Raw genomic sequence first — 20,300 nt, forward strand, 5'->3', positions numbered from 1 at the left:
AGCCGCCTCCTTACATGGACACCACTGCTTATGAGACGGCTCCACAGAGCTACCGCATCGCATCTGTGAAGGAGGCCATGGAAGCCCTTACTATAATGCAGGAGTCCTGCTTTGATATTCCCGATAGTGGACATGCAGTACAGCGCAACGGAATTGCAAATAAGTGTCGTTGCTGCACAGTTCTCACACAACATGGCCAACTATTGTCTAATTTTTCTATTGTCTATTGACTATTGTCTAAGGCAAAAACTGCGTATTCAGCAGCAAGTTCAAGGCCTCGTTTGTCCCCAGCGAATGTGCTCGACGTCTCTGTGGAGGGCCCCACCGCCTTGGTGCTTGTTGATACTGGCGCTGCTGTTTCTCCGATGAATGAGAAACTGTGCCGCAAACTTCGCAAAGTGACGACGCCGTTATCCGGATTTTCGCTTCATACAGCTAATGCGCAGCGAATCTCGCCTTTAGCCGCCTGCACAGCCAAGTGTCATCATTCACGGTTCTTTATATACTGTTGAATTCGTCATCCTATCATCGTGCTCGCATGACATTATTTTAGGTTGGGACTTTCTCTCCCAACATGAGGCCCTCATCGACTGCTCTCGTGCCAAACTCGAACTTCTTCCGCGCAGCGCTACCTCGCCTGATACGTCATCTTCGTAGGGCAAACTGTCTATGGCTGACGACATCAAGACATCAATAAAATTTGTTATGCTGCGAAACTGTTGGCGGTTTTTTTGTACCCATTCGATGATTTGACCTTTGAATAATCCTAACGTTTGTTCCACTTCCTTGACAACCCAATTAAAGTGGTTCTACTCTATTGGGAGACAGGTGCATTCTCAATAACTTTTTCAACCACATGATTTGGACACTGCTGGTTAAGTAAACTTATCAATGCCTTTCACCAATAAATTATGCTGTGCTAATGCTTTCAGCTACGTTTGCACAGACATATAATTTAGAAATATTGTGTATTTGTGCGTAAAGATATTCATAAAGCAAATAACATTTGGTCTTAAATCACATTAAGGTGCACTTCAGATATTTCATCATCCTTCTGATAATTCAAACAAAAGTCTCTCGTCCCTTGAAATTTGAATTAATGATAACCTACTGTAGCAGCAGTTGCGTGCTGCTGCAATTATTCCAAATTAATCCAGCTGCATCTGGTGCCGCAAACTAAGCAATAAAGCCACATGTCAGCAGCTTAAAGCATAAATAAACAAACATTGCAAAGCTTCACAAAAAATCAAGACACAAAGAGGTGCAATGTCAGCTCCCGTGTGCCTGTGAGATGCAGCTGTACGAATGACCTCTGCAGAAAAAAAAAAAAAAAAGCCACATTCTGGACATATTGCATGTTGTCTACGCCGAGATTCATGAACGCTGCCATAAGAAAAATAAACAACAGAGTGATTAACAGTGAAATGCAGTGAATCATTAATAGAGCAAAGGCAACTGACCTGTTGCTGAGATGCCTTGGACTCAAGGTAGCTTTCAGACAGCACAATAACCACAACCTCCGCCCGTAATACCTGCTTTCGAAATTCGTTCTTTTTGTTGCAATCTTTGTGTGACAAGCTGTCACTATCTACAAGAAGCAAAAGAAAAGAAGAACAATCAGCAAAATTTACCTTTACTGATACGCAACACACATCGACAAAGCCAAGAGCTATGGAGTGCTTTCCAGAACACTCCACTTAAGATCCAACAAGCTAAAAAAGAGCAAAGTTTCACTAACACAAAATGAAGTCATAACATAATCTAGGTGCTTAACATTAGGAGGTGCAGTTTGCCTGAAGGGAAAAAAATAATCCTTGTACTCATCACTAGGAGATGTACATAAGTACATTGGTTCCATACATTGGTGTCATCATTCTCATTGCCTTATTGTATTAGGCTTCTGCTGCGGTGCAATAAATACTTTCATCGTTATTTTATTTCCTAACTTGCTTTGTACATATTCTATCTACAATTGTATAATTTCACTGTGTGAATTGTTTTGTCGAGCTTGTTCTGTGTAATTAATACTTCTTTTGCCTTGTTCCCCCATATTATTTTTATACGTACTTATTTCTATGAACCTTGCACTTAGAATTGCATATTGGCATTGTGTAAATTATTTTGTAAGATTTTCTGTGCATAACTAACATTTTTCATTCTATTCTGCAATCTGTAAATGTATCTGTTGTTATACTAAAATTTTGTCCTCACCAAATGCCATGTAAAGGGGGCTCGAACGCAATCAAGTGGACTTGATTCACTTTTTGTTCGAGCCCCCTCCGTTGTTTCGAACGGAAATAAACTCAATTCAATTCAATATATGTAATTCACCAAGAGAATGAAAAGCTTTCAACAACAGTTAAAATAAAACTTTTTTATTCTTTATATTTTATGTAACCCTACGTAGAAAGTATGTCTATAAATTGTAACACTGCTGAGATGCTGACCGCCACTTCTTATTCCACATTTCTGAACACACAAAGAGGAGCTGCATCAGAGTACAGGGTTCGTACAAGCTATACAGAAAAAAATTCAAGGATATTCAAGGACTTTCAAGGCCCTTCTAGGAGGTTTTCAAGGACTTGCTACGAAGCTGTATTTCGTAGTTTCGAAACACAAAAGTATTTTCAAAAAATAAATATCTTTATTGCACTCAATGTAAAATAACATATCTGTCAAAACACACCAAGGAAAGTTCAAGAGACCTCCTGAAGCTTTGCCTCAATCTCTTTGTTCAGGTTTAACAATTGCTCAGCCTTAGCCTTTGCTGCTTTTCTCATAGAATTTGATTTGATTATGTAAGTGAGGTCATTGGCTGCTTCCGCCTTTTCAGCATAGTCGTCTGCTGATGCAGTCAGATCGCTAATAGCTGCTTCCAGTATCTTCCTTTTTTTATTGAGGCTGTCAAGCTGCTCCTCAGCACAGCGCTTTTTTGACTGCTTGACACGTTCTTGTTCCAGCCTTTTTTGGGCTTCCAAGTAAGCACTATAATGATGCCTTGCAGCTGATACCGCCTTCCTCAAATCTTTTGTGATGACAATGTTAAAGATACCACCTGCTTTTTCCACTGCATCGCACACAATTCGTTGCGAGATGTAAGAGAGGCCTTTCAAGTTCTCTACAGAGATCTGTCGGTTTATGCTAAAGCCTCTCTCAACAGTTGCCTGACCATGGCTTAGCACAAGCAAAGATTTTACAACTTTCCACAGCTCTGCATAAGAAGCATTGAACTGCAGAAGTTCACTAAAAAAGGTGTCCAGACTGGTGGCTTTCTCGAAAAGTCGCAGTTGATGTTTTTCTTGCAACAGCTCCGTGTACTCTGCAAGTACAGAGTCTCGATGCTGATCTGTCAGCCTCCCTGCCGCAATGAGTGCTTCCAACACTTTCTTGAGGCCTGCCAGGCACTCATTAGGCCTGCAGCACATTTGTCGAGGGTCAAGCGAGGAAAGGCCTCTAACCACTGGGAACCTCAATGGGCTCTTCTCAAGGACCTTCTTCGTCACTGCGACTAGGAACTGCTTACACTCCATCTTGAACTGAAATATATCCTTTGCACTTGCATTGCTCTTCTTCAGGATTTGTTCGACTGTGTGACCAACATCCACTTTTTCCAGTGGTGTATGATTCTTTGGGTCCTCTATATCAATTTGCAGCATGCCAGTGATCCCCGTTGCTGAAGACAATGTAGAACACTTGATAAATTTTGTCATTAACTTTCTGACTATCGTCTCCAAGTCTCTTGCCAGAAGAAATAACATCGGTTTGTCAGTTTGGAATTCCATTAGGAATGGCTTCAGTGTGGCAGCAACATTAAGAGCAAAATTCAGCTTTGCCACTACTAATGTGTCCTGAATGAATTCAACAATGTTCTGAAAAGACACACACTTTGGCAGACTCACTTGCTTCTTCCTTGCGGATTCCACAAACTTCTTCACATCACTCCAGAGTTCCAGAGCTCTTTCGATGACAGCCACATTCTCAACCCATCGATGGGCAACATATTTCAGAGGAAATACTGCCTTCCCAGTGAGTGCTGAAAAATCATGCCTCCTTGCAGGGGCATCCTCAAACAGTGCACTCAGACTGGACAAAAGGGTGTCGAGTCCCCACTTGCTCGCTATGACGCCTGCCTTGTAAGCATTGTGCACAGTGTGGAGGCTGCAAGTACCCAAGTCAAGACAGTGGACTTGAAAGTTCTCCTGCAGGTGAGATTGCAGCATCTTGAAAAACTTCAGGTTCACGTTGGGTCCGTCCATTGAGATTTGAAGAATCTTCGCCAGTGGCAACGGTTCTAGTGCACTCAAAAGTTGGTCTTTAATATCCTCAGCCGTTGCGTGCCCCATGAAAACAGATGTGTAGTACTTCGTTACCACCTTTCTGGACGCGTCCCAAAATCTTATGTGCACGTCCATTTGCTTCTCTTGAAGGCATTCGTTAGCAGACTCATCAAAAAGTACGACATAGTTCTCGCACCGCTCTATATCTCGTTGCAGCGATGACAGAAAAAAAGGTCTGAGGCCGTGGCAGGTTATGTAAGCACATTTCTTCTCGCCACATGAGAAGCCTTTAGCGATCTCGCTATCAGGAAACATGCGTTTAAACAACTCGCCTACTTCCGACGACGATCTGTAGGAGCAGTGGGATGTGACTAACTTCAGCGTCCATAAAATTTCCGCATCTGTCACCAGCTCGTTTACCTTGCACGCGATATTGACGTCAGACGACTGCGATGGAGTATCTACGGGTCGCGCGCTCGCGCTAGCGGAAAAATACTCGCGCACCGAACCTGCCGCTGCTCTCTTCATACAGGCGCTGTGCTTTGCACTCTTCATGTGGCTTTTCAGTGCAGACTCGCCCATAGTAACCAGGTCGAAGCACTTCCCGCAAGGCTTGCATTTTGCTCGATGTGGATTCGTAGCATCTGGTGCCACCCAATCCTTGTAGGCGCTGTTACTGAGCCACACGCTCTGAAATTTGCACTTTCCGGGCATTTCTGCGGATCGTGGGATTGCTGCAGTCACACGCAGAGAACTGTCTGAACGCACGGCTGCACAGAGTAAACATCAGCGTACGCACGTGCAACGCAAAACCACGAGACGCCGAACCAACGGCCGGTGATGTCGATGGCGATACGGCCGTTCACTTTTGAACGGGCGATCACGCCACCTCAATGTGGCCAGCTGTCTAGCGGGCTCCACCAAACTTGTTAAAATTTCAAGAAACTTCGTGTAACGGTCAGTAGAAAACTATGCGCTGAGAAAATAATCATTTTCCCACTTTATGCACGGGTTTCGCACCGATTTTTCTTTGTGTATATCGCGATTTCCATCTCGCACAGGAAATTTCAAGGACTTTCAAGGGTTAAAAAAAAATTAAGCACTTTCAAGGGCCTTGAAAACGCAATTTTCAAATTCAAGGATTTTCAAGGGTTTCAAGGACCTGTGCGCACCCTGGAGTAGCAAGATGTGCAGCTGGCAAAGCATACCACGCAAAAATTCCCCCTATCTTCTACCTCGCTGCTGTGAGCCGGTATGCAAATGTGAAATGCTATGCAGCTTGATGCCGTCCTGTGCTGCACGAGGAAACTTGGCCCTTGAAAACCCATCAAAGCTTTACAGCTATGCTCCCCACGGCTAGGAATACACTATTTTAGTAAGTTTCTGCTCATGACCACATGTTCGGGACACCGCTTATATCCTTTATTTGCACTGCTTCGACAGCCTGCAGGCAAAACATGAGCCACACTGCAAAGCTGACTTTTCACTAAATTACCTTCCAATAACTGGAGAAATATTGACCCCTCTAGCATTTCATTTTTCACGAAATTCACTTCTGAAAATCCGCGCAACACTGCCCTTCAACATTACACTTTTCGTTACAATAACTGTTGAAAATACGTATGTGAGACACTGACCCTTACCAATCCCCATTTCACTAAATTCACCTCTGAAAATAAGAACAACAGTGCCCCTCTGCATTCAATGTGTCAAAAAGAAACACGTCAAAGAAGTGAGCAGAATGAAGCCCGAAACTTACCAACAGTGTCCATGCTGCACGAAAACTGGAAGGATGGAAGCCGAAGCAGCGGAGGTGGTCGCAGCTGGACATGGCCCTGAGAGTCCGACGTGCCTCGGCTGTCTTGAGAGCCGAACGGCAGCATGGAAGATGGCAACGGTGTGCCAGGAGTGGTGGTGCCAGTACTGCTGGGACTAGATGCGCCCCCACCACTTGCCATGTTGTGGGCCGTACCAAGGCTGTCCAGCGAGCACCAGGCCTCATAGCAGTTGCGCTCGAGCAAACACTGCAGCCGGACACACTGAAAAAAAAAAATTAAAGGCTCACTGCCAACCACTGGCATTTCCCCCCATTTTAAGGCAGCATTTCTAGCCTACACAACAGTGGTCTAACAAAGATTGGCATTTCAGAAGAGGAAGGTTTGGTTTGGTTTGGTTTATGGGGTTTAACGTCCCAAAGCGACTAAGGCTATGAGAGACGCCGTAGTGGAGGGCTCCGGAAATTTCGACCACCTGGGGTTCTTTAACTTGCACTGACATCGCACAGCACACGGGCCTCTAGAATTCCTCCTCCAAAGAAATTCTAGCCGCCGCGGCCGGGATCGAACCCGCGTCTCTCGGGTCAGCAGTCGAGCACCGTAACCGCTGAGCCACCGCGGCGGCTTAGAAGAGGAAGGACTGCTTTTGTTCCCGCTTCTCTTCACAACACAGAGCAGGCTTCATAGCTTTTGATTTCCTTTTAAATTTAACATGAGTAAACTGCACCGTAATCTCGTCTTTTGGAGGAGCTTTAGCTTAAGGGATGCCAAAAAAATGCGATGTGATACCACCCAAACAAGCCTTGTTTGGGCCACTATCACACAATTTCCTACAAGAAGGCAAACCCTTTGGCAGATTTGGTGCTTTCCTTTACACGATTATAGACCTTTCCATAGGGCGAGGAGGATGTCAAAAGGACTTCTCTCCAGGCCGGTGCAAACAGGTTCCGTTGCCGCTTCCACCATACTAGCACAGGGTGCACACAACAGCCCAGCGAGCAATATATGACGACGCACAGGAAGCCCTCATTAGAAAGCTCTATAGGTAAGCACAGGCCTGGCTGACACTGCACATTGAGGATGAGCAGCCATTATCAGCTATTTTCTCTGAAAACAAACAAAACTGGCTGGTAGTTTAGCATTGCTAAGCACCTCAAAGCTCTATTGGGATTCGAGGTGTCTGCTGACCCAAGAGAGCTTACACATTCCACTGGTTTCCAGAAAAGGAAAAGCACATAACTGCCTCAATTCGCAGGTAGTCACCAGCACCTACTCACAGCAAAATTGAGGTGTCCACCGACCCAGTGAGCCAGTCAGACTTGCTACTCGGAGGCTTCACACAGACACCACTGAAATCTAGGGAGTTGCAGCTAGAAGTGCTTTCGCACTAGAAATAAAAGCTTCACCTCCATGACCACAGAGCATATACCCATAATATGTTCAATTATTCTAAGTGCTAAACAATGCCAAGTTCTTGTTGATTCTTTGCTGAGCCCATGGGCAGCATTTTGTTTTCGACATTGAAATAAACAGTTGTATGTAAATCCACCTTTCACATCAAAAATGTGCACTTCAATAACACTCCCATGCAGGGGCACACACAAAATTGGACATGTAAGGAGGTTGTCAACATACCACATGATGTCAACAATACTACATTGCAAATGCTAACTTCCATTAGGCACATGAGGGACCACAATGACTAATGAAATCACAAGACGAGAAAAATGCACAAACCAACAACGATTTTATCTACCAAAATAAACAATAACCCTTTAATAATGTACAAATTATGAAAGAAAGAAAAATTTTCTCAACATTTAAAGCCAATTTCAAAATCTTGTTAGTCTCACTAAAATTTGAGAAACCAGCATGTCGCCAATCAGCAGCATAAGCATTTGGTCCACTTTATGCAACTATTCTGAGGTGCGTGTGAAAGACCAAATCGAAGGCCTTGAACCAACTCGAAGGCTTAGAGAAAATAAACGATTTTTCAGCCAACAAAAGTTTTCCTGTTTTGCCTCGAACATTTCTCATAAAACGACGCAAACTGCTGGGTACTGCCTGGAAGTGGCATATTCGTGACCACTTTTCCTTCACATAGCTTGCTCATAGTGAAACCAAACATTTTGACTGCAAAGCCCTAGCTTCTGAGAACATGTTGACATCAAACTTTGTATCCAAGCGCCATGTAGTAATGAGTATATGCCAAGCAAATGATATGTTGTGAATTCGCGACACCAGTCAGTCAAAAGTTAGCCACCTCTCCAGCGCTACTTTCACATGAAAAGAACACCTGACAAATGTTGAGTCCAGGTGCATTGTCAGTTCTGCTGGAACAATTGGAAGCTATGGTCTCGGTGCAGTCCTCACCATTGTCATCACTATCAACTGGTTGTGTTGCTAATCACATTAAATAGCATGTCGTCATCTGTAACTGCAAAGTCAGCGCTCACAAAATCCTCAGAGACCTTCCTCACAATATACAAAACCCACACAACTATGCTGCTTCACTGTTTCTTGCTCAGTGTGTCACAGACTGGCTGTTCAGCCACTCTAGTACTATCAGTCACGTGTGATAATGTGCATATGCTGCAAGAGTGGACCACATGAAGTGACAGGAGACTGCACCTGTTGACTTCAACAAAATCAATGTACAGTAGAATCCCATTCAAAGCCCGTTGCACCACATAAAGTATTCAAATTGGGTGGGTTTTTAACATATTTGAATCCAAGCATAACAAAGAAGGCAGGCAGGCGTGAAACACTGTGCAATTGCATGTAGCTGACATTGCACTCAAAATTTAATGGTTAAGCCCTACACCAGGAGCTCATTTTGACTTGTCATGGTTACTGCTGCCCTGCCTGTCGCCCGAAATATAGTCAAACTAAATTTGTAGTCTGCAGGTCATGCACCCTTCTCAATGTAACTAAGCGATTCGTCAGCCTATGCAAGAGCAGCGGCAAAGGTTGGATACATCAGGCTAGTGTTATGTTGCAGCTCTGAGGAGCATGCGCAGAGAGATGTAAGAGGAGCATCTACCAGTTGAAAAGAAGCTACACAAAGATGGAACGCACGAACCATCAAGTCCAACCATCCAATACAGGGCTGGCGCAGTTTGTCATGCATGAAATGCCTTTAGCTCCCTTTCTCAACAAATTTAGGTGTACGTCATCTCTCATAGCAAACCTGAGGCCTGTTGGGACTGGGAGTCCGAGCCAGGAAACGGTCGAGGCGACGGTGAGTCAAATGAACTTTATGTACAGTATGTACAAGGGCTTTTACATGATACAAGGGTCAAGAGCACCACGGGCGAGCACAAAGAAGAACGGCGGCCCCGGCGGCGAGCGTAGCTCCGGCGTGATGGCTCTTCTGCTGCCCATCTGCTGCTCGGGTTCAGCGCGGCTCCGCTTTTAAAGCCGCTGGTAACGGTTACGGCAGCCAGCCGTTCAAATCCTCCAATCAGGTCACGGCACTGGCCACCGTTCAAATTAGACCAATGGTCGAGAGGCGACGGCCGATGACGCGTCGGAGGAGCCCGCACCGACGGAGAGGAGGGAAGGAGGAAGGGTCCGTGTCGGCGCCGGCCTGGCGGGATGAGTCACGCTGCACGTCGCGACATGTCCGAGAGAGTCTGGGCCTGCTTTGAGCGACGGCGGGCGCGCAGCGCTTGTTTCCAGAGAGGCCAGCCAGCGAAATGTGGGCTCCGGCACTACAGGCCGAACATCTCTTAAATTTTCCATCCAAATGGCATCCAGCAGAAAAAAACCTTCAGAAAACTACAATCCGAACAAGTACTGGCACAAACAAGGTTGCTCCATTTCCCAATGCCTTAGATGACTTGGCCATTGCCACAAACTCTCGCGCTATGCATTCTCATTGCTAGCCTCTCGTGCTACTGTCGTAAGTCATCTTCCTCCTCGCATCTTGCTAGCTCTGCGCTTCCAAATGCTTGACAAAAGTAGTGCTGCCACTGTGGCTGTGCAATGGAGGCATTGAGTTCAGCCCCACCTGCAGCCACATATAAAGGCGAAAAGGATGCCAAGACGTCCCTAAGTCCGAAAAGGAGTGAACAAGTGCTAAGGCGCATCAAGCAATGATAGCAGATAGCAGTGAGGGACGCTGATCGCACTGCATGGCATTGCAGCGAACTCGGGAGTTCTGGCACAGAACCCGGGGTCTTTGAATTAATCAAGTCAGTCCAAGCTGTTGGCTTGAATTATTCAGCAAAACTAACATTCAATGACTGCCGAAATTCTATGAATTATCCAGAATTAATCTGTATTGAATTATATCAAGGTTATGCTGTAAGTGCAGAAGACAGCCGATGAAGCTAAGTTCTGCTTCCTCATCTCTTCTTTTTGTTTTTATTTCTTTGCCTTCACATGGACCTCGCAACTGTTCACACAGTGCTCAGCTCAAGGCAAAAAAAGGAAAAAAAAGTGGATTCTGCAACGTGCCCTTTCACTGTGCTGCACATGCATTTGCAAAACTTTATTCTTATTCTTATCTTTCTTTGCATGCACCCATTAAGATTAAGCATAAGATTATGTGAATAGCTTGGTACTCGTGTGCTCTCTTGTCCTATTGGCTCTCTTGATTGCCCTGAGTTGCTCTCAGGTAACTGCTCAGATGCACCACAGTGCTTCAGCGGTTCTGTCAAACGGCCTGTGGGGACTCGCCAGGCACCCGTCCCCTGCAGTCGAGCTGCCCAGCGCAACCCTCCCACAACACCTCAGTCCTTCTTTGCTTAGGTATGCTAGCTAGCAATGGAGGCCACCGGTGCCTGCATGGCGAGCACCACGCCGGCAGAGGACAAAGCTGACCTGAAGTCTTTGGCTTAGTTAACTGGAAGCGCGCGCGGCACCGCTCTTCGGCGGCGGAATGCAGCCTTGTGGGAAAAAATCGCACGAGTTCCCTCCATCTGGCATCAGTGTTTCCCAGCCCTGGCCTATGCAAACATTCACCCATAATTAAACTGGTGAGTCGGACATCCTTGACTCTCTAGTGTAGCCCTTCCGAAGATCATCTCATTTGTCACTATCAGGTGTTTGTTGTTTCTGTAGCAATAAATGCTACTTGTGTCAGCACGTTGTCATATTCCTTTGTTCTTAATGACATGGCCCGCCGTTGTCGGCTGGCACGTTGCAGTGCTAGTGATCATGCAGTGGAGTGGCGGCCTGACAGTCAGGCGCAGACGAGCGGAGAATACACATATATATTGTGACGAAGACGAAGCTGGCAGTGGCGCGAGACGGAGCGCTCGAGCTAGGCCAGAGGCCATTAAATCATCTCTTGTTCATGGTTCACCACGCCTCATTCTTCGGCTGGCCGCCACGTTACATTTGGTGCGAGGTGCTGGGGTCCCTTCATCGCCATCCTGGTCACGGAGCTTCGGCGTCCTGGGCCTGCCGTGGACGTCGGCCGTGAGTACCTGGTCAGCGCCGCACGGCCGTGCCCCAGCCCGCCCGACCTGAACCGCCCTCGACGCTCACCCCTGCCCCGTCCCCCGCCCGGACCACAAGACACGATGACCCAAGACCCAACCGACCCCAGACCCGCTCGACCCAAGACCCGACCGACACAAGACCCTGCCCACACATGAGGACACCGCCCCCCTGCCCCTGCCGTTCGGTACATCCAAGGGCCTCGGCCGTCAGCTCCTGGCACCCTACAGCCCGGATGCTTCGTGGACCGGGACTCATTCTCTCATCTTTCTCATCGTGGCGGCCAGCACTGCACCATCTTCTACATACTGTTCAACCCCCCACTCAAGACCATCGCCATTTCACCGTCTGTTCGTCACCTATCGGGACGATCGCTCGGAGGCCCCGGGTAGTGTGACGAAGACGAAGCTGGCAGTGGCGCGGGACGGAGCACTCGCGCTAGGCCAGCGGCCATTAAATCATCTCTTGTTCATGGTTCACCACGCCTCATTCTTCGGCTGGCCACCACGTTACAATATTCATCCTTCCAATTTTAAAACCTCACCAACTCAAAGCATCGTTTTTTTATAGGAATACCATGATGCATTTAACAACACCTCAGCTATGTTTACCAATAAGTGGCCACATGGTGGGGCACACCAATACCAAAGTAATTAAGATTAGGAGTCTTCCATTAACTGGCAACAAACCACCCGGTGTTCTCCAAATAAGAGAAGACCTTTCCACTCCCATCATAGTTTCAACAAATGCTTGTCAGTTAATCGTTCCTTTAAGACCAGCAAAACTCAGGGAAGATGTCATCTATACAAAAAACAGAATTTCTGTTGCGCCACCAATTTAGCACAACAGATTCTTGGCGCATGACAGAAAACAGCGCGCATCATGTTTCCTGACAACGTCTGCTGTTGAGAACAGGTACAGCAGACCTAGAACTCAGTTTTGAGTGATTTCAGTGATCAAGTCTGTGTCCGTATCACAGTCTTTGAAAAGGCTTCAAGTAAGAATTCACACCACTTACAAAGTCTTTGTCTTGAGGGTGAGCACTGATGACAATGAAAGGCCTATTGTCAGGGCACAGTAAGGGTGTAGCACTGTCCGCTGTTGCCAAGACAGAATTCTGTAAGCAAGCAGAGGCAAAGTTACTGGAAATTTGCAAATTATATTCCTCAGATTTATATACACAGCACGCTTCACAGCCTTTGTTAAATGGCAGATAACAGCAGTTCAAGCAGAGTTGTTATAACACACCTTGTCGTCTAACGACACACATACACATATAAAAGAGGGAAGAGTGCTCAGGTAGAAATGAGCAAACATGAGTAAAAAAACCATGAGATTTATTTATGTTTCAGCCAAGGACCTGCCTTCAGCAGTGATTAAGGCTGATTTCCGATTGAAAAGCTACTATGTAGATAGTATTAGAGACACTAATCAAATTTCTAGGCATGTGGATTCCTTCTTACATGCAACCAGATCTTGTAACTTTTTCTTTATTCTACAACAATGAATAAAGGAAGGACCATGTGCAAAAAGTTCAAACTTCAGTTTGATGAAGGGTGGTCCCTGGCTGCAGGGTAATTCAACTATTTTGTACATGTGCATTCAGTCAAACTTCATGCAGTAAAACCTCGTTAATGCATACTCGCTTAAGCTATAGTTTCGTTTAGGATGTAGTCGCATTAAATCCCAACTCAACTTCCATTAAACCTCAACCATTTGGTGCCCGCTTACAAGCAGTAGTTTATCGTGAACATCTCAGTTAGCGCATACCACCCATTGCATACGAGGCAGATGGGGTCTCTCATAAAGCAGCCATGAACTATGCTACGCATGACAAGAAAACTTCACCGGTGCCTCCAACATGTTGACCACAGCAATGTGCATTGTCACATCATCGGTGTTATTGTGGGTTGCATGCTTCCCATGTCTACTGCTTCCCAACACAACTCCCCAGCCTGTCTCGAAAAGGGGCGAACCTCCGAGTGTTGACCACCGCTGGCAACAACACCTGTGAAGGGCTCTCCGCAAGTGTTTTACAGCTGGGAGGCATTGTAGAAACTGTCACTTTCCACACGTTTAGACAGACACAGCAAATGAGGCTCCAGCCTGGTCCGATAGTAGCATTGTTGCCTCACTGGTGGAACGTTACCCACAGCAAGCGACGCCAACGATAAAGCTGAAGACAGCCCGGGCCCTACCATTGAAGAAACTGTGCGCCCGCCAGACGCACTTCGCGTGCTCGCCCAAATTTGGGGCGTCGCAATAGGCACCCGGTTCAAGTGCTTTTGAGGCTGCACTAGGAGCTTCAAGGCCGCATAACAGATTTCTGCGGCCCGACGCAAATAAAAGCTTGTGCATCTGCATTCTTTCATGCATCACATATCATTCTTTATTAGGTCAGTGGATTAGAAGGCCGTTTATGGTTACTGCACACCGCTGCTTTGCACATAGTTTTCCACCGTCCCACAACCCACAAGGTATGTCTTAAAGGGACTATGCAATAAATTAATTGAGATTACGTAAAGATAGGCAATCCATCACTCGTCACCGCACAGCAAGAATTTTGGAGCTTGCATCAATAACAACGGAGTTATACACGATTAAAAATCACGCTCCTCCTCTCCCCCCTCAACTCGTACGCGCGGAGCACCAAGAAAAAATAAAGAAAACAGCTCCGGGACTGGGCTCTGCCCATGAATACGTCATTCAATGACGTTCGGTTTACGACTTCCGGTTGTCACACTCCCGAGGAGCTGCGTGCGTCGGCAGCAACTCTCCGGTCTCAGCGCTTTCTTGGCTCCCGAAATCCCGACAGAAATAGGCGGCAGAGGTAAATTGAAAACATAAGAGTGAAGGCAATGCCCTGACCCTGCGCTTGCCCGAGGGGGTCGCGCGGCGGCTCGAGCAGACGATTTTCACCGCTACCGGAAGTGTGCCCGTGACGTCGTAGCTGCCGCGGCTCGAGCGAATGACAGCGTGTGGTGGCCTGCCGACGTCTTGGGACTAGTGCCGTCTGTTTTCCCAATTTTGGTTTCAAAATCGCTCCCTACGAAGACACCAAACGGCCCGCGAATTTTAAAAAACGCGATTTTTAAAAAGTCATAATAAATTGCCGGCTCAGTTCCGAAGACTCAACACTTGGTGTCAATGCTTCTGAGAATAACTTCTAACATTTACAAGCGACTTTTAATTCTTTTCATGGTCCCTTTAATGAGGTTTCACCACCATATGAGAGTTTTCTCTTAAGAAAAAGGCAGCGTACTCACATTAACTGCATTTCTGAACACCACCTCATCCTTGCACTGCCTCAGGATGCTGTAGATATCATTGGCAACGCGCTCCACAGAACGGGTTTCCCAAATACGAACGCCTTCGTCGTCATCACCGTCGCTTTCACGGGAACCTAGCAGCATCGGAGCATCATAAAAAAAAAGCAAATACGTGAAAAACAATGAAGAAAAAAAGAAACAGGAGATTCGAAGTGGATGACATACATGAAAATCTGTACAGTTGCACCTGCTATGAAAAACATCACACTGCACCCCTACGGCATGCCCTACTATCTGTAATAAAGCTTTCTTTAATGAATGGCCTCGAAGCATGTTATCTGCTCAGAAACGAAAAGTCAAAGGGGTAGGACCATCGCCCCAAAGTTCAGGCAGCAGTCAGTCATTTTAAACGTAACAATCCCCTGCTGAACTGATAGTGTGTGGACACACTAGGACAACTCTTTACGAATCTCGAGGACAGTGATTCAGGAAAAAAAAAAAATTACAGGTCATGCTCTGCAAGAGCAAGATTTGAATGATCTAGCAAGCAGCTAACTACACTAATGACTGCTTGGCTATTTTTCAAACCAGTGTGAGCATCTTTTGGTGGCCATTGAAAACACCTTTTATTCACTCAACTTCTGCTGAACCACTACCACAGCCATCTTGTTCCCACCGCATAATTCATCTTCGTTTGTTGCTTTAAATGGAAACAGCGGCGTGTTTAAGACATGCCAAGGCATTGGCCATTCTGCATGGTCCATGTCTGGCGCGAGGCTAATGCAGCTGGGCAACGCGCGGAGTTTTTATAGGTGACCACCCAGCAGCTTTCCATGATGTCTACGGAGGAGGACTTTGTATACGTCACCCACCGTCTGTTTGCTCCTGCCACCTAGGAAGGCATCACGTAAAGTTCCGCCATTACTGCTGCTGCCTTGCCACACACACTCTGTTCACTGCTATCCATCATGTAAAACGGCAATTGGCATGGCTATGAGATTCCATTCTCGCTTCCGAAGGGAAATTCCTGGGTTCGAAACTGACACTGGAAATTTTTTTTTTCGGGGGTATTTTCGGTTTGTGTGCTGCAGAAGGACCACCCACAGATCACTGAAATCACTCATCATGGCCAGTAACGCTGGCGCATTAAATTATGCTACCATGTGAAATTATGTAGTAGCAAGGATTAAGCCAACAAAAGCATTACATATACGAAGATGCAAGAAAGGAATTGTACATGGAATTTTACAACAACAAAATTTGCCACCAAAAATCAAATAGATGTGTACCTTGTTGCACCTCATGAGCTTTTCTCCAGTCTATGTACTGTATAGAGGCAAACTGAATGGCGAGGTGGTTAGGAGGCCAGGATTTCATGAAGTTGACAGGAATAACAAACTTTCCTATGTAATCTGCAAGCTTCACCTAAATGGACAAACATTACCGAAGTGTTAGACGACAGGACTGCAGAACAGCACCGAAGCAAAGCATGCTCATTTTGGCATTAGTATTTGAATTCAGTCAGCTCACATGTCAGGAATTTACATGCAGCAAAGTCATTCGTGATAAAAGGGGAAAACAGGAGTACAGTGAAACCTCAGTATAATGAACATGGCTATTACGAATTATTGGCTACATCAAACTCTTCATAAATGTTTTGGCAAATGCATGCAATTTCTACTTTATATATCAAACGCGGCTGACCATGAAACGGGCACATCGAACTCCCCAGTGCCAAACTGTGCCCATTCAGATGGCAGGCAGCAGGCTTCACCGCACTGCAAACGTGACTAGTGGTGATGCGGCTAGCGTTCGTGCCAAGGTTTACACTTTCATCTCGCACTCGCCAACAGCGGCATGTAGGGTTGCAGTCCGGCAGTCAGCACACGTCCACACCTCTAGCATCCGTCAACAGCACCATGTAAGCAGCACCGATAGTTGTAAGCTTGCAGAAACAATCCTGCGCTCACGCTGGTCGTCACGGAGGTGGTGAAAATGGCAATAGCTTTCGCTCTGGCGTGCCGCTTTCCATGCGACACGGTTTTGGTATGGGCAAGCCACAGCAGCCAGCACTTAACCTGCGCTTGCGGTGCTGTGCGGGGGAGCCAACCTAAATGGCGCTTTTTTCTTGGTCTTCGGGATAGCTGCGAGCACCTTCGAAACGCCACCAAAACCTGGAAGAACGTCTCTCCGTTTCTCTAGTACGGATCGCCAGATTTGCAGTACCTTCCATGACTAAATTGCACCGCTGTTGCGTGCGTTTCTGACGAAATTTTATATTACAAATTTTCGGCTATAGCAAACTATTTTAATACTTTTTACTTGTACACTATGACGAGGTTTCACTGTATTTGCACAATGTGTAAGTAGTTTATGTTACCCAAAACTAGAAAGCTAATGAATATGAATAGCTGCCCAGGTGGAGCAGCACAAATGATATCCACAGGAGCAAGATTTATGCACGGATGTGATTCTCTCACGAGAAGGAAAAAAAAAGAAGTCAGTAAAATCAGAAAACATGAATCTGGGCAGATAAGCCGCATACCTCTTTGTTAGTATACGTAGTGTTCCCGTATCTTGCAGTTACTAACGGAACAAATATGGTGCAGTTCTGAATGGCGTCATTCAGTTTGTTTTGCCAGTCATCGCCGGGAACAATGTCATCTTGGTCCTTGAAGAGAAAAATTGGTCAATGTACTTTTACAGGCCACAATAGCAGTGCAAGCTTGGGATTGGCAATGATGGCGGGCTCTAGATTAACTGCGACCACCTGGTGTTCTTTAAACTACATGTCTGTACGCAGGCATTTCACATTTCACTTTCCCCAAAATGTGGCTGCTGTGAACATCTGCACGCTGGAGCTGAGAAGATTGAGCGTAGCCACTGAGGAGGAAGGATGAAAAATTAACAGAACTGTAACTGTTTGTGCATACAACAGCAACCCACAAAAATTACTGCATCCTGTTATAGTTATGCGCAATGAAAATTTTGCACGGAATGATCTGTTAAATTTACACCACCTATCACTAACCAAAACTTACTGCAGAGACTTAAAAAAATTCAACCCAGCAACATTATTCAGTTGGCCCTAATAAAAAAGCATGACATACTATACTACTGAACAAATTTTTGCAGCTATTCAAGAGAAGCTGTGAGAGAAAGGCAATTGCTTCCACAAGTTTGCTACATTCAAATGCTCACAAACAAAAGACAGAGGTCTGGAAGGTTAAAGCTCATCTAACAACTAATGCAGGGATATAGAGAGTAACGAAAAAAAGAAAGTATGGTTTCACAGCTATGCTACTAAAAAAGTTAAACATGAAAAGTTTCAAAACATACCAAGAATACTTTTGCCCCCAGAATTTCCAGATGAGCTTTTAGCTTTCTTGCATGCTCATCAGCTTCGCTACGTGCATAACTTATGACAATGTCTTTCTTTGAGTCCTGCTGAATTGCAAATCCAGTGCTGAAACGCAACAATACAAAAATGTCAGCATAAGCAAGTTAGCAGAACAAAGATGGCAATCAATGTGACAATCAAGACTGCACAGAGATTAAAAGTGCAATAAGTAATAATGGGTACTACGCATTCATGACTGAGAATGATAAGATATTAAAATGCAAATATACATGTAGTGACTGCTAAATAAGCAACTGCGCATGGTCAAGATAACATGAGGTACTGCGCATGCTATAAATGTTTGAATGGAATAGATGATTCTAGTACAAGAGAATGCTTTGGATGCAATAAAATGCGCTGCTACAATACTTGGGAAAACATGCTTTCCAGTCATATCTATGTTTATCACCCTGTCACAGCAAACAACGACTCATCATGCCAACATTTGTCACACACAGGGTGTGGCTTCGGGATGGGTAGATAGGAGTGCATCCAGTAGGTGTGCCCCATTTTAAACCTAGTCCAAGTAACTTCATCAAAACTATTTTTAAACTGTTCTTTCCAAGATAGTCACACTGAATAAATGAGCACGAACCTATGCTTTTTACGCTTTCTGCAGTCCTTGTTTCCCCGTAGGACGAACGGGGCAGTAGGCTTGTTCTGAGGCAACTGTAAGGTCACGACACCTTGAGAAATAACATCCCAGGCGAAGAGTGCACTCTCCTGGTTACTGAGCACAGGCCAACCATTCCTATCACAGAAGGCGAACTCTCCATCTAAAAGCTTTAGATAAAAGAACACGAGTTCTTGCATGAGCCACAGATTGCCACAGGGCAACACAGCAATGAAAAGGCCACGAGAACTACTTGCCTGTTCATTTATCTCTGAACGAAGGTCTGTCACACTTAGATTTCGATCAGCGAAAATGAAACCAATGACGGGACCGCCAGCCTTTTTAATCCCAATACGCCATCGATCTGAAAGCAAATGGTCAAATCCATAAGCTATGGGACAGCAGGTGTATTGCAGCATCATACTCACCAAAGTGCCTCGTAATAAATAGAGCGTTTGTGTTGCCCAAAACGTCAGTGGCGTTTATATGTTCTTCTTGGTGCTTCAACACTGGAATCCTGCGAAAAAAAAAAAAAAGTGGGAGTCAAGCAAACTTGTTTAACGGCGGAACATACGCGCAGTAGTTTTCGGATTTCAAGAACAAGTAAAAAAAAAAAAAAAAGGCAGCTGCGTCCTGCGACAAACTTGAGCGCATGCCTTTTCTTTTTAACGCACTGCACTGGACGCATTACATATGCAGCAGGCGAGCTGAGAGTAAATTCTAACAGGCAAGGATACGCACCTTTCTTGGGTCAGAAACAGAAAGTCGTGGTGAAATGTGGGCAGCTCGTGGGCAATAAGTTCCCGCACACCTTGAAGACTGACGTTCTTTTCCGGCAACCTTATCACTCCCAAGACATCGCTTTTTTGGCTAACCTGATTGATGTCAGCTTCCCCAATCACGTGAACTCCTACCAGAAGAGAGCACATAATCTGCAAGAAAAATTGCCCGTGATCAACATTTGAAGATAAGCTGTCTCGACTACGACGGATAGATAGCGTCTGCACGCGCGCGAATTCTACAACAAACAGAGCAACACTCGGCGCCGCATTACAACGAACAGCCAAAGTAAGGCCACTACTGCCCATTCAGTTGCAACATGCCAAGTAAGTACTACATTCCGTTCTCGATAAGAGGTCGAATATTGCATTCCAGCGCGCAAACTTGCGGTGAGCGAGCTCTTAGTAGGCGGCAGAAAATCGTGCGCAGCGTCGATTAAGACTCCTCACCGGGTGCGGTAGCTGTCCTTGCCGTCCAGGTTGTTCGCAGCGTGCCTGGTGTGAGCACCAGCGTTCGCTACAGGCATGTAACGAGTCCGCTGGTTTCCAAGCAGCCCCGGCTGCCAAACACCGGCAGCGTGCACGCTCGTCACGCTCGTGGTGGGTTGTAAGCTTGGTTGTAGGAAATGCTGCTCAGCTATGACGTCATGCCTGTAAACAAGCCAGCGTTGCCAGGCTTGGACTCACGTGCGCTATCCGCGGGCGCGCGCCGCAACTTTGGCGCATTGTGCGAGCTATG

The 20,300-nt window shown here is 45.9% G+C and overlaps 3 protein-coding genes across 3 annotated transcripts in view; 1 reads left to right on the top strand and 2 right to left on the bottom strand.

Annotated features, from left to right (window-relative positions):
* The window catches only part of LOC149372691 (uncharacterized), a 33,810-nt gene extending 13,544 nt beyond the window's left edge, over nucleotides 1-20,266 (bottom strand). The window contains exons 1-12 of the mRNA XM_089567248.1: nucleotides 20,012-20,266; nucleotides 19,524-19,714; nucleotides 19,211-19,299; nucleotides 19,040-19,146; nucleotides 18,765-18,952; nucleotides 18,109-18,235; nucleotides 17,315-17,440; nucleotides 16,059-16,194; nucleotides 14,767-14,903; nucleotides 12,519-12,617; nucleotides 6,037-6,316; nucleotides 1,461-1,588 (exon numbers count right to left, since the gene is read on the bottom strand). Of these exons, the coding sequence (XP_089423374.1) occupies nucleotides 1,461-1,588; nucleotides 6,037-6,316; nucleotides 12,519-12,617; nucleotides 14,767-14,903; nucleotides 16,059-16,194; nucleotides 17,315-17,440; nucleotides 18,109-18,235; nucleotides 18,765-18,952; nucleotides 19,040-19,146; nucleotides 19,211-19,299; nucleotides 19,524-19,711 (1,605 nt within the window). The 5' untranslated portion in view covers nucleotides 19,712-19,714; nucleotides 20,012-20,266. The remainder of the gene's footprint in view (nucleotides 1-1,460; nucleotides 1,589-6,036; nucleotides 6,317-12,518; nucleotides 12,618-14,766; nucleotides 14,904-16,058; nucleotides 16,195-17,314; nucleotides 17,441-18,108; nucleotides 18,236-18,764; nucleotides 18,953-19,039; nucleotides 19,147-19,210; nucleotides 19,300-19,523; nucleotides 19,715-20,011) is intronic.
* On the bottom strand, nucleotides 2,507-5,395 carry LOC149372692 (uncharacterized). The gene has a single exon (XM_089567245.1). The coding sequence runs from the start codon at nucleotides 4,989-4,991 to the stop codon at nucleotides 2,697-2,699; it is 2,295 nt and encodes a 764-aa protein (XP_089423371.1). The 5' UTR covers nucleotides 4,992-5,395; the 3' UTR covers nucleotides 2,507-2,696.
* The window catches only part of LOC149372693 (uncharacterized), a gene marked incomplete at its 5' end in the record, with an annotated part of 37,417 nt that continues 36,912 nt past the window's right edge, over nucleotides 19,796-20,300 (top strand). Inside the window, one exon of the mRNA XM_089582413.1 lies at nucleotides 19,796-19,888. Coding sequence (XP_089438539.1) covers nucleotides 19,796-19,888 — 93 coding nt within the window. The remainder of the gene's footprint in view (nucleotides 19,889-20,300) is intronic.

This window comes from Amblyomma mixtum, chromosome 1, assembly GCF_055824585.1.
Source record: "Amblyomma mixtum isolate Tamu chromosome 1, ASM5582458v1, whole genome shotgun sequence".
In the NCBI taxonomy this organism is placed as follows: domain Eukaryota; kingdom Metazoa; phylum Arthropoda; class Arachnida; order Ixodida; family Ixodidae; genus Amblyomma; species Amblyomma mixtum.

Coding starts and splice junctions, on each gene's coding strand:
- LOC149372692 (XM_089567245.1), bottom strand. CDS start 4,991: ATGCCCGGAAAGTGCAAATTTCAGAGCGTGTGGCTCAGTAACAGCGCC.